This window comes from Cryptotermes secundus, unplaced genomic scaffold, assembly GCF_002891405.2.
Source record: "Cryptotermes secundus unplaced genomic scaffold, Csec_1.0 scaffold22, whole genome shotgun sequence".
Taxonomy (NCBI): Eukaryota; Metazoa; Arthropoda; class Insecta; order Blattodea; family Kalotermitidae; genus Cryptotermes; species Cryptotermes secundus.
Genome location: NW_019742961.1, coordinates 4,656,218 through 4,670,397, shown reverse-complemented (window position 1 = coordinate 4,670,397; position 14,180 = coordinate 4,656,218). Strand labels below are relative to the sequence as shown.

The 14,180-nt window shown below is 35.9% G+C and overlaps 1 protein-coding gene across 4 annotated transcripts in view; it reads right to left on the bottom strand.

Annotated features, from left to right (window-relative positions):
* LOC111873382 (nesprin-1) overlaps positions 1 to 14,180 on the bottom strand; it is a 410,258-nt gene that overhangs the window by 195,222 nt on the left and 200,856 nt on the right. For 3 of the 4 annotated variants that reach the window (XM_023868043.2, XM_023868044.2, XM_023868047.2), the window contains exons 73-80: positions 12,393 to 12,575; positions 11,029 to 11,172; positions 9,968 to 10,153; positions 9,676 to 9,810; positions 8,115 to 8,294; positions 7,641 to 7,796; positions 6,127 to 6,300; positions 658 to 771 (exon numbers count right to left, since the gene is read on the bottom strand). In XM_023868043.2, the coding sequence (XP_023723811.1) occupies positions 658 to 771; positions 6,127 to 6,300; positions 7,641 to 7,796; positions 8,115 to 8,294; positions 9,676 to 9,810; positions 9,968 to 10,153; positions 11,029 to 11,172; positions 12,393 to 12,575 (1,272 nt within the window). The remainder of the gene's footprint in view (positions 1 to 657; positions 772 to 6,126; positions 6,301 to 7,640; positions 7,797 to 8,114; positions 8,295 to 9,675; positions 9,811 to 9,967; positions 10,154 to 11,028; positions 11,173 to 12,392; positions 12,576 to 14,180) is intronic. The other variant, XM_023868046.2, reaches the window with a different exon arrangement.

The following is a 14,180-nucleotide window of genomic DNA, read 5'->3' as shown; positions in this document are numbered from 1 at the left end:
CCCGCCATGTCACCGTGGCCAGAGCTGTCACGTCCCTGCTGGGTAGGGAGGGGGTGCCCTCCATTGTGCAACATGTCACAATATGTTAACCGTGTATTTGCCTGATGATGGCTATTGATAGACGAAACATGTAGCAGAGCTGAAACTAGGCACTGATCTTGATATTTGTTGTGTTGTGACGGTTAATAAAGAGGTTATAAATACTGGTTTTAATTCTTTCATTTTCAATTATTCATGCTGAATGTGCCTGTTAAGTATACATTATATATGTCTACAACCTCATTTCTTGGACATAATTCTTACATGTTCTCACTATATATTGAATTACATGTTTTCAAAATCATCTGATTTTCTGTTACTGGGTTCATTAAAAAGAACTGATGATTTATTTATTTATTTATTAATAGAAACAATCTGGATGAAGTGAAATGAAGGTTTAAACCATGCATGCTACTGAAGATCTTACAAATACTTGAAATAACGATTGATTAGGCAATAATCTGCAGGTCTCTTCATGTAAAATGGTGTAGAGGTAAGGGTTCCTTCCAGCTATGGTATTTAAGTCACAACTATTTCTAGCTAACAAATTACAGTTTAATTCTTCACTGAGAAACTAGGCGTGCTGTAATATTCTGGCCAATAAGTATTAAATCTTACCTTGTCAGTCATACTGTTCAACTTGCTAAGGAAACCTTGTGACTCCGAACTCTTGAGAAGAAGTTGCAGTTTCTCACTACTACTGGGTTCCTCTTCTGCACTGTCTTTATGTTGCTATGCAAGTAACATACAAAACATGCTAATATTTACAGGCGTAACACGCATTTCATGCATGAGAATGGAGAGTGAAAGATTCATTTATTCAATCTAAAATCTCTGATGTATGTGAGAGATGGAATTCATCTTTCTGGAAATTACTGCAGATTTTATTTTCAAAGAAGTTTCATGTTAACAACAAAGCAACCCATATTTTAACCATTCAATAATACATATTATAAATTTCTTATGAGATTATGAAGTCGATATTTTAGTTGTCTCATAATGCTCCTATGAAATGACAATTCAGGTGTTCAATTCACTTTTGCTACCCTATTACTGCCACATATGCCACCACCTCCACAAACATGTTTTCACTTATGGTACTCCTGTTAACACCTATACAGATGTATGGGTATCATTAACGTGTATCATCAGACTTCAGTAATATTTAAGGTGAGTTGTCAATACCACATTCCACTCACTTCTACACTCACAACGCAGGTTAAGTGCAATGATAATGCTCTACATTTCAATCTTGGCCATAGCTACCTCCTTCCATTTCCATATCTGCTCATCATTTCTTTTCATCTCACCATTTCATTCAACATTATATAACCTCTACAGTTGAAACAATTATAGCTGAATAGCCTCAAAATGAATTATCACTTCTTTTTCAGTACCCAGTGGATAGAAGGCTGGCACGGCTCCAGAACTGTTCATCATAATGTGGCAAAGAGACAAATACTAACACTTTGAAACTAAAATGCAATAATTTCCTGTATTTTATACATTCCTCCCACACATACACTGTGTAAATGCTAAGAGACCTTGAAGATTATTTTCTACAGTAGCATGCAATGTGTTTACAGTGTGTAAGTCAAATGCAAACATATGGGCTAACATGCAGTAATATATCTTTAGAGCATGAATTATTACTATTTAAAATTTATAAAATGTTATGCTATCAAAATTCTTACTGAACTGATGTGAACTATGCAAAATATCACATACCACTGACATCCATTTAAACATGTGTATCAAAATTTTCTGAATATTATATTTTCATATATTTCAGATTATGTGAGACAAGTTAATCAGATAACAATACAATGATCATAAGACTTATGATATCAAATTGTATACATCTCATACCCTAAATAGACTTTTACTAGTAATATAGCAATCATAACAAAGAAGAGCCTTTTGCTTCCTGTTGACACCCTCGCCTGTTCATGAAATAAACCTCTAGTAATTCTTATGTTTGTCAAAGATATTGGAAGATATTTAAGCCACAATACAATCATAGCTAATAAATGAAAAAAGAATGTTGAAAAGTTTAAATATTTTTAAACAAGAACAAATAAAAATTTTATTCACATATAAATCACACACAATGACTGTTACCATTAAGTTCAGAATCATTTGTCTTTCTGCAAGCTATTTAAAAATGTAAAAATTACAAGATATAAAACTATAAATTTATCTACAATTCTGTATCAGTGTGAAACTTGGTGACTCATATTTAAGGAAGAATAAAGAGTATCCGAGGAAACAGTGATGAGAATATTTAGCTCTAACAGAAAGGATGTGACAAGAGGCTGACAAAAATTGCATAATGAGGAGATACATAATTTATACTCTTTACCAAGGGTTATTTGGATAATCAATTCACAGTGGATTGATGTAGCATGTAGCAAGCATGGAAGGGACAAGAAATGCATATAAAATATTAGATAACACAAAGGGTAAAGATCATTTGGGGAATTTAGATATAGATGAGTGGATAATATTAAAATGGACCTTACTGAAGAAAAATTTAATGATGTGGACTAAATATATCTAACTTAGGATAGGGACCATTCACACTCTTTTGAATGCAGTAATAAACCTTCAGGTTCCAGAAATGGCAGAGAATTGGTCTAAGAAACTAATGTCTTCTCGAGGATAATCCGCTTGATGCAGCTTGTTATATGTTCAACCCACCTTACATGCTCAATATTTTCAACAAACCTCTTCAGTTATGATTTGTTACATTACAGGCAACATAAAATGCAGTAATTATTTTTATCTTTGCTGGAAATTTTTCACAATACCTATTACAAATTCTACCATTTATACTTCAATTTATTTCTGCAATGTCTTTTGATCAAAAGGCTACTTGTACTATTTTTCAGCATACTTCATGTCACATAACACACTTATTCCAATTAAGACTGAACAGGAATAAATTCTGCATATTTGTGTGGTCAACTTTGTGATTTGAAAAAAAAGAATACTACTACTACAAAACATACAGTGGATAAATGTGTAAATAAGCAAACAATAACATCAATCACACCACAATGCAACATGTGTTACTGACCAGTGGCAGAAGAGGTTACCAAAAAAAAAAAAAGAAGAGAGATACTTTCTATTTATAATTTATAGGGCATTCAGCTGAGAAGAAAACATGCTGCCTGTTGAAGTATGGAGGCAGTTCACTGTGTGAATGTTCACAGAAGAATGCACAAATTATCCATGCACTGGATGCTAACTTTATCTACTTAAACACTATTTCATTACAAATTACTGTAAACAAGTGATACAAAACTATCATACTGTACAAGAACTCACAGTATTACTGGGTTTTGGACTTTTTCCATCATCCAGAATTCTAAGTAATAGAGGACACAATGTTTTGGAAATTAGATCTGTTTCCATCTTCAGGTGAGAAAGGAAGACACCTACTCAGTTGGGCCCAACTGAGTAGGTGTCTTCCTTTCTCACCTGAAGATGGAAACAGATCCAGTTTCCGAAACATCATGTCCTCCATCACCTAGAGTGTCCTCTATTACCTAGAATTCTGGAAGATTGAAAAAGTCCAAAAACCCAGTAAATTCTGTGTGTCATCCACCATCACAAGAACCATGTAGAATCTACTTGAACAAGAACTGCTAGACCTGACCCTCTTCTTCCTTCAAGAATGCCTTACAACACAAAAACAAATTTTGAAATATTTTTTGAAGCCATGCACTTACAGTACATCACATCACTCATTTTACACTGTGTAATTGCATTTGTTGACTGGTATTATGATTTTCTTATTTTTATGCTGCAAGGCATGCTTGAAGGCAGAAGGCAGTCAATTCTAGAAATCCTTGTAAAATACTGTAAATCTGTGTAGCATTTTCTGTAGTAATCAGTAATGGCTATCCGTTTATATAGAGTAATCATCCAATGAAGGGGAAACCTCTGTGCTATGGTAATGCCATACACCACCACCATGTGAAAACAAGCAGCATATTTGCATCTCACCTGACTGCTCTGTATGTAACTCCTACTTACTAAATGATTAAATCCTTTCCTGATGCCTGAACTGCATTAAAGAATCTCTAAGATACAAAAATATAAAATAATTCATAATCTCTTCTCTCCTCTTGCCTCTCTTGCAACAATTAAAGAAAATATAAAATCAAATTATTCATTCTTAGGCAAGGAACATACTCACTTACCACTTCTGTACTTCTGCCACTGATTTTAGTTAGTAATTCTTTAGTTATATACCATGAAACAAGATGCCAATAAAGAAACAAAGTACATGCCACCAAAAGAAGTCAAAAGATGTGTATATATAAAGAAAAATGATCATGTATACTGCTCAAAATGGCACCTAGTACAGGATGGGGCGCAGAAACTTCCTTTTTTTGAAGGCGAATAAAAGAAAAATTATTGCTGATAGACAAAAATTTATGTTTAGCTAATGAAAGAACATACTTTCAAGTTTTAAATCATTTAGTTTTAAACAAAATATCTTGAAGATGGTGGCCACCGTTCTCTATGCACTAATGCAACCGTTTTCTGGAGTTCCCCTCTGCATGTTCCAACATGTGCACCGGAATTTGGGCTACTTACTGCCGAATAACATTCTTCAGCTGAAGCAGGTTTGTGGGGCGATGTTTAAAAATCTCTGCCTTGAGGTATACTCATAAAAAAATCACAGGGCGTTAGATCAGGTGAGTGCACTGCCCATGGGATGTCACCTCGAAGCGAGATGAGCTGTCCAGGGAACTTTGCCCTCAAAACTGTCATCAAAGCTCAGGCTGTGTGGGCCGTGGCACCATCCTGTTGGAACCAGATATTTCCTAGATGCATTTCTTCAAGAGCTGGTTCGAAAAAGTTTTAAATCATGTCCACATACCGCTGTGAATTGACAGTAACTGCACGGTTGTCTTCTTCAAAAAAATAAGGGTCAATAACTCCAACCCTCGACAACGCACACCATGCTGTCACCTTATAACTGTGAAGTAGCCTCTCATGGAGCTCTCTGGGATTGTTACCACTCCAATAGCACATATTCTGCTTGTTGACATATCCGGATAGGTGAAAATGTGCCTCATCACTAAAGAAAACAAGTGTGTCAGGGGGTAAAGTTTCCAATAATGTTTCGCACGCCATTATTTGTTCTGGAAATCATGTGGTGACAATTCTTGCATAACAGCCATCTTATAGGGATAGAAATGAAGATGTTCATGAAGAATTTGGCGCATTGAACGATTTGATATGTCTAGGGCGACTGCATGCTTGCGAGCTGAGCATCTTGGAGATCTCAAAATCAACTGTCGAACTGCCTCCACATTTTCTGGCGTCGTAACGGTCCATTGTCATCCTGATGATTTTTTCCCCATACTCCTGGTTGTCCTAAAGTTCTCTACCCACAAAACAATCGATTTCCGGTCAGGAACCAGACCTCTGGACTTAATTCCGAAGTGAGTAGGGAACGCATGCTGCACCGCCATGTAGGAATGGTTGTTCGAAAAATACGCTTCAACAGCAAACACACGCTGCTCACTCGTCCACCTCATGTTTCCTACTGAGGGGTATTAAACAGAAACTTCTGCAACTGCTGCGTTCACCGAGCCTATCCCAACTTTCCTGTGACCTCCCCTCCCTTCACAAAAAGGAAGTTTCTACGCCCCATCCTGTACTTTCAAAATTCTTTTTGAATTAGTTTTTTCTTTAAACACACTCAATTCTGTCAAATAACTATCTTTATATAAATTATTCTCTAAAGTTTCTTCATGTGTTACAGTAATGCACAATGGAACTGTTAAGTGTATAATTAAAATCAACAAAAATGTCAGCAAACCTTTCACTTTAAGAAGTGGTCAATATGTCCATATGTGTAGCTAACAAAAATGACAATGCCATACTTTCATCTATTTCACTCAAATATATGAAACTTTCTATCTGCTGGAAACTTTTAATGCATTACATTACAAGATACTACTACACTTTTCATATAAATGAAAACAGAATTCTTTCATACATTACCTGAGGGCAGCAGTAATTATTTACAGAAACTGAAATGGTGGAGAAAAGGCATAACAATACCTGGTCTATCATATCTTCTAGTCTTGCTCTCACTATTAGCTCTCTATCAGGAATGGGGGGTGGCACTGTATCCTGTGGACTGCTGGGTCGAGAAATACAGGCAGCAGCAGCTTCACAAGCCTGTACAGCCACAGCAAGACGGGATTTTTCAATCTGGAGCTTGTTGTGCAGACTCTGTAAAACAAATATTTCATACTGTGAGATACTGCTAGTACATGTCTGATCCATGACAAGTGAATTAGGAAGATATATAAGTTTCAAGGCAATGCATAATCTACCAACATATGAAAAGTTACACAGACAAGATGGCTGATTTTTGGCTTCACACTTTGTTTTCTGTATTTATTCAACCATTATCAATTTTAGTGCACAGTCACGAGCAAGCAAGCAAGCAAACATGGCACCAACAGCTCATAGGCTGAAAGCCAATGATCCAGACCAAGGTCTTTCATATAACATCTGCACCTTTGTGGAGATAAAGACTGGATTTTATATTTATTTCATTATATATGTTAGCAATATTTTGGAGGCTAGGTTCATTTTTAGCATCTGGCATTCATATTTTACATGAAATGAAAGATCTGTAGTATAAATTGGGAATATTACTTGAGCCTTTCCAGGTATTACACATTTTCATTCTTTGTTATAAATTATTACAAGATGCACTGAGACAACTTGAAAATTAATCCTGTACAATATTGTCATGTATGAGGGGTAAGTGTAACTAATGATTGGGAGTTATAGATTTGATGATTTCGCTTATTGGATGTTTATGACAACTACCCATGATTACAAGAAGTCACACACACTGAACTCCTTCTTGATAACGAATCTCTTATTGTTGCGTGGATCTTGAAGAGTCTCTAGTCTCTTGAATTCTCTACTCAGTGCAACTCATGGCTTCTCAGCTATGACTGGCTGCAAATGACCTCCACTGTCCCCTATAAACCTTCAGCACATACCCAAAGAAAACACCTATTATTGTAGACATGTTTACAGTTCTGTTGCCTAGCACTGGGCATGGCCATTATTTGCTATGTATGTGTTACCCAGCATTGAACTCTTTACCAAGAATCTGCCTTTGTGGGACCACATTTATTGAGCTGTTGCCTAGCAGTGGGTCAATATGTCACAATATTTACCAGAACAGCAATATAATTTTTGTATCAACTGGAATGCATGTGAGCATTTAATTTCAGTGCGGACACAGTCCAGTGGTCAGCGCTTATAAACATGGCAATGCATTTTTGGGTTCCATAGAAGACGAGGGATTTGCTGGTTGGCCAAGTGACCACTGGCTTCACAAGAAGACTAAGCTTCATGAGTCAGTGCCTAACAGGGTCCTCATAAAATGAATACAACAGTATGTAAGATTAATTACAGCTTTCTGGTTCTACTTCACCATTCACAAAAGAGATGCATTCTGGAAGTTAAGAGAACAATTTCTTTTTGAGATGCAAAGTAATAGGGTTATAACTCCAAACTTCAGTTACAATTATTGGTAATGACATTACCCTAGCTGTTTCAAGTTGCTGTTGTGCCAGTTTTAGGTTTACTGGAGTTTCAACTTCTTCATTGATAACTGGCTCAAAGTCATCAAGATTTCTCATTATACTTTCCAAAGTATCTTCATATTCCTGGAATTTGGCCAAAGACTCCAGCAGTCGGTTCTGGAACATACAATATTTATAAAGTTTATGTTGATAGTACTGACTCAGTAAGTAGGTAAAAACAATGTGTCTGTATCTGAGAGCAAATTCAGTTAACATAAAATAATTATCCATTTTCTGCTTTCTGTTACAATGATTTTCACAATTTATGTTTGAAATGCTTTCCAAAATATAATACTTCTCAAACATTTGTTACCATTTTATATTAATTAGCAGTACAATATATCATGCTCTTTTGTTAACAGTTCTAAGAGTTCAGTTTACAGATACAAAAGAAAAAGAAAAATAATTTATATTTCAACTGCTTGTATTGAATACCTGGATCTGTAGAGCAGTATGAAGAAGAGAGTTATAACTGTCCTGAACATTGCACAGCTGTTTCTCTATTGTCTCTTGAATCGATGGTGTTGTTCCAATGTACCTCTCAATTTGCCCATGACCTTTGGCTTTCACATCATCCAAAGTAGCCTGATATTTCTGGATATCCCCCAAGAGTGCCTGAAATTTAAAATACAATTACAGTGGACAGCAGTGGAGGCTGAAAAGCTTAAGAAGCCTGGTACACCTTATGTGCTAGAATTACATTTATGAGGACAACTAAAGAATTACTTTATGGTATATTTTATTTAGTACATCATTAGTCTATGGAAACTACAGTATACTATCAAAAACTTGTGGTAATATATCAGATATTATGAATAACAAAGCAAAATAAACTGAATATACTGTATACTGATTATAAATATACAGATATACGTGCCAATCTGTGTACATAAATTAGCTATATAAAATAGGAACTCAATTGGAGAACTATACATTCATCTAATATGCAATTGACATGGACTGTGAAAAGCCTCTTTAACCATGCAAAAATCGGCATTAACTCTTTCTCCATTATATTTCTATACCTTAAAAATACAGTTCTGAAAATCCAGTTATAACTGCTAAAATTTAAATCATCAAAGCAATGCTCATAACCTTGTAACACAACAGAACTGATAAAACCTTAAAGAGCAACAATAGCACCTCAGGGGTCTTTGGGGGGGGGATATACCTACCAATGATTCACTGTTAATAAAAAAGGTATTAAAATAATGTGAAGATCTATTTCTTCCCCACAAAGATGAGAAAGAAGGTATTGTAAAATGGAATTTAAATGTATACTGTTAATATTTCAATTTTAAATTTACAGCAGTTATTTCCTACAAGCTATATCACCTTGGCTATAAAAAAAGTGACACTCTCACACAAAAATAAATCTTATAATTAATCCTGATGGAAGAATATCTGCAAGTTATGATACCTGAAACATATATATACGAACTCTAACTATGGTAAAATGATATTATACTGTCAAAATGAAAAAAAAAAAATTGGAAGAGTAAACCTATACTTTCATTTTTCTTTTTTATTGCTAGTGGGGTAGGACTAAGTTCCTTGTACTGCGGCCACTTCTGGCCTATTGTACCAGCCCCAGATGATAGGTGAGGGTGATTGTGGAGCAATGGGTGGAATGAAGATGTGCAGGGGAAACCGAAGTATTCGGAGAAAACCTGCCCCAGCGCCACTTTGTCCACCACAAATCCCACTTGACCAGACCCGGAATCGAACCCGGGCCACCACAGTGGGAAGCCAGCGCCTAACCGCTTGAACAATGGTGCAGCCTCCCAAACCTATGCTTGGTAGTAATTTTTCTTTTATTACTGATCCTTAAATACAGTAAAAATCAACTATATTTCCTAAACATATAAATCCCATAAAACTGGAACCATCTCAAAAAGTCCACCTTTGAAATTCGTACATAGAGCTGTATAACTCAGACATGGCTGCATTACAAGCACTTTCTGTAACAAAAAATAGTGACAGGCACTGAACATACCTCGTGTTGAAATATTTGCTCTTGTGTCTGCTCTCTGTTTGTGATATACAGAGAATTATGGGCCATAAGCTGGAAGGAAATCTGAAGCAACCATTTCTCTGTGTCTTGCAAAGATTGATGATATGCTGTATATTCCTGTTAAGTTAAATAAAATGTATATAAACTATAGAGTTTTGATGGTATAAATTTTGTTTTCCTAATGTACTCTCTCTTCTTACATCAATCTTATAACTTCAAAGGTGAGTCCTTTACTGCAATTTATTACTACTGTTAGTAAGAGGTCCATACAAACCTTCATTTCCACTTCTAAGTTTTCTCTTCGTGAAACACTACCACTTGCAAGTTGATCCCATCTTGTCTGTAGTCTCTGAACTTCTTCCAGCACTGCAGGTCTACCAGCCCACACTGACAACTCACTAGCTTCTGACAGCAAGTGATCCAGGTCCGCTCGTTTGGTTATCACTTCTTCTTGTATATGCTAAGTGATACAATATTATTGTAAAGCAATTCTACAGTGACATATGAGGTGGTATCGGAAAGTTCCTGGGCTGTTATTGTTGTAATTGCCTTGGCAAAAGAAGAGGCCAAGGTCACACTTCCACAAAAACCTACTGCAATAGTCTGCCATGTAACATATTTAATATTTAAAGGCTGGCATGGTAACTTATCTTACATCTGTGGGTTATCCAATGTTTCACCATTTATTTATATTCAATTTAGTTCATTTAACAAATTCTGTATTACAAATAGTGTCAATAATGTCCACATACCATCTCGCCTAGTGGATTACTGTAGGAGGCGCTTAGCATATAAACGTAAGATAAGGTTTACCCAAGGGTCCCCCACTGAAAATCACTGACAAGACCATTCCTCAAACAAGCTAAGGCTCATCCAGAGAGGCTAAAATGTAGTCAGAAAGACATCCAAGAAACAGGTTTGATCATGGTGGCAGCTGGTGTGAACATACATGATGCAGGAACAGATGATTTACATCAATGCAGGCAAGGCAAGTCTCTCTCCATTGCCACTGAGCCACAAGTCACAGACAAACTAGTTACCCCATTCCAGGGATTTGATTAAGCACCCCACAGCTTACAGCAGTTCAGCTCAATGAGCAATGAGTAGTTTCCTCTCAAAAGATAGAGATTTTCAAGGTTTTCCTTAGCTAACATCCTCAGCAGAGATAAGAGGTCCTGTCACAAAATGCCCTGCTTGAGTGGGAATGTACCTGCTTTATATTCATGAGATCAGGTGGTAACAGGATCCATCCACTTTAATATTATCATGGCAGTTCACAAAACATGTCACTACACTTCTATAAAACAAAGTTACTGGAAGAGTATGTATACTTACCTTGTATCTTTCAATCAGTGTCTTCATTTCCCCAAGCTCTGCTTTAGTGTCAGGGGTCTCCCTAATAGCCTCTTCCATTTCTGAAATCCAGTTTTCCAGTCTGGACTTTGAATCACTGTAATCTTCCCACCTGCTCATTGCAGCCTAGAATTAAGAAGCCGAATACACAAATACAACTGTGATTAGTCTCTCATATGCTACACATTATACTACAAATCTACTCACCTCAAATTGAAGAAAGTGGTGGTATTAGTAATGGTAATAGATCTAGTAGTAGTAGCAGAAGTAGCTGTAGCGCTTGCTGTTGAGCACTTTAATAAACTGAACTGCACTGTTCTTGGTGATAAAAAGGAAATTCATTCTTGCATAGTATGCAAGTTATTTCTTTCACACAGTAGTAAAACAAATTTCAAATTGAAAACAATTGTCTTCTGGATGCAACATTGTACAGTCTTGTGCATTCTTACCAACTAGAATACTACTCTGAAGATGGAAGCAGCACATTCCTCCAAAACCTCAATAATGATCTATCACACTAGACAGTATCAAGTCCCAGAAGATGAATCATCTTCACAGTCACCACCATGAAAACATCAAACCTCAAAAAAAATTTGTAGTAATTCAGGCCAATCCTTACATGCCAAAGGATGTTGTAATCCAATTAACTGCTTCAGCAATTGTTCCATATGCTTCACACAATGTACAACGAAAATATCCTCAGCAATGAAATTGTACATTTTAAATAAATGAGAATGGAAGAAATCTTATTTACCTAGCGGATTTGAGGTTCTCCTAGTAGTGACTATGAAGATTATGGTCTTGTGGATTGCAACGCTGTATAGTTTGGAGAAGGCTAAGGTTATTACTTGCTTTTGATTATTTCTTGCTCAGCTTACAATTCTACCCAGAAAATGGAAACATGATCCTTCAAAATGTTTGGCTCTCTCCAAAGTACACTGTCTTCCAACCCAGACGACCATACATTCATTCATTCATTTATTTCAAATTCAGTAAATCCAAAACATAGGTTGAAATACAACCCTGGATATAGAACATGTCAATAATAATATTAAAATAAGTTCCAAACATTGAAACAGTCAAGATAAACAATAAAAACGATATAAAATAGTACACAGTGTAATAACAATTTCATTAAATACAAACAAATTAAAACAATTCATGAAAAACCAGACATGATGATGATGATGATGATGTTGATGATTGTTATGATTATGATTATTATGGCTATGATGAAGAAGAAACAACAGAAATTTGAAAATATAACAGCCAAAGAGACAGTATAAATAAATATATAAAATAACAAACATATCTAATACAAACATAATTTGCTGAAAAATGTGTACCTTTAGTTGGGCAATGACTGAATTAAGGTCAATATTCAGCTGCTCCCAGCTGTTTCGCAGATATGACATATCCTCACGCAGTGTGTCCTGCTGGTCTGCTGGAGTTGTGTCAATGGCTTTAGTAAAGGCATCCTGCATTACTGACATTAGATGCTGACCTTCTGTCATGCGTGTGGACACGAGCTGAAAGAAAGAAGATGAAAGTTGCATCATGTAGACTAGTGCACATCTACAGATGTTTCAATGGAAACTGCTGCCTCCACCTTCATGGCAGGACTTTTATAACACAAAGATGGAGGCTGCAGGTTCCTCCAAAATGATGGTAACCATCAACCACACTACAGGAGCCACATCTCAGAACACAGTGATCTCCACAGTCACTGCTGTGAGAACCTCAGATATTCAAACCTTGCATTCTCAATGTTTATTCTGTAAACTCTATCCTGATTATAATTTTCATCTGTCTATACTACAAGATTAATAATGACCTTCAAACAATACTTGTCAATTCAGAATATGTAACATGAAATGAAACCAGTATTACCTTGGCTCCTTCCAATGTCGGAAAATGTAGCAATATTAAAGAGCCTTGTCCATCATAATATAATAGAATGTAGTAAAATCACAATTAAAATTCAGATAAAATGGAAAAGACTGGGCTGACATCACACACTAGTGTTTTATATGCTGCAAAGAACTGGTTAATCCTATGTAGCCCTGGTTTCTTCTAAACATTCAAAATATTCAGTTCCTACATCACTGAAAACATGCTACATCTCCATCATGAATTGGTTAATCCAGTTTCAGGAAATAACTGCTGTTTTTTCTGTGAAAAATATGAAACACAAATACACATTGTGGTCAAAATGAAGAGTCCTTTCATGTTACAGCAGGTGATGCACTGTGCTTTAAATGATTAACTGAAATACTGTAATCTATGAACACATACAAAATCAGAATACACATCTCTGTCAGCATGTACACTAATAAAAACGTCAGCTTCTCTTTCCTGTGCAAAAAGGAAACACTTTTTGATGTTAAATGAAATTATAACAGAAATTGGATATTTCTTTATTTAAAACCATAACTGTTGCTCTACATATAAACATGAGCTATATATGAGATGATGAATATATTGTAACATGGATGGCCTGAATGTTTCTAAGCAATGACTTGTAAACAACCGTCAGTCATGTAAGCGCACTCAACAAGGTTATGCAACCCACTTCTAGGCAACAGTTCAGTCAATAGGCTTCCATGAAGGCACAATGTCATCACACTGCAACAGTACTAGTGATCACATGACTGACTTCCTCCTATGGAGTCTGTGCCATGACCATCACTATGCAATCATTTGGTAAAACACGTTAAAACAATATACGCTGTTTTCTGTGTGGTTGGCATGAAGGCTTTATAACAAGATTCCAGGAATAACCAAGTCAGTATCTGAGTGTTTTAAGTGACAGCCACGGGAAGTTTGTAGAAGACCTGTGAAGATTGAAAGTGTGATTTGAAAACCTTAATTATGTGTAATACTTTGAATGATTTGAAGCACTAATTTCTGTGTTATGTTACCCAGAGAGGACTGTGTGCGTGCAACAGTGAATTATGAAGCATGTATAAATCAACGATATCGTTGTACTAAGTGTGATTAAGAGAGAGTGTGTAACCAAAGTGTTAATAAATCCAATCATCCAAACTAGAACCTGCCATTTTTGTCACACATACCACCATACACGTGACATTATTATGAAGAAGTGCAATACAATTTTAGAAATCTACTTAAAT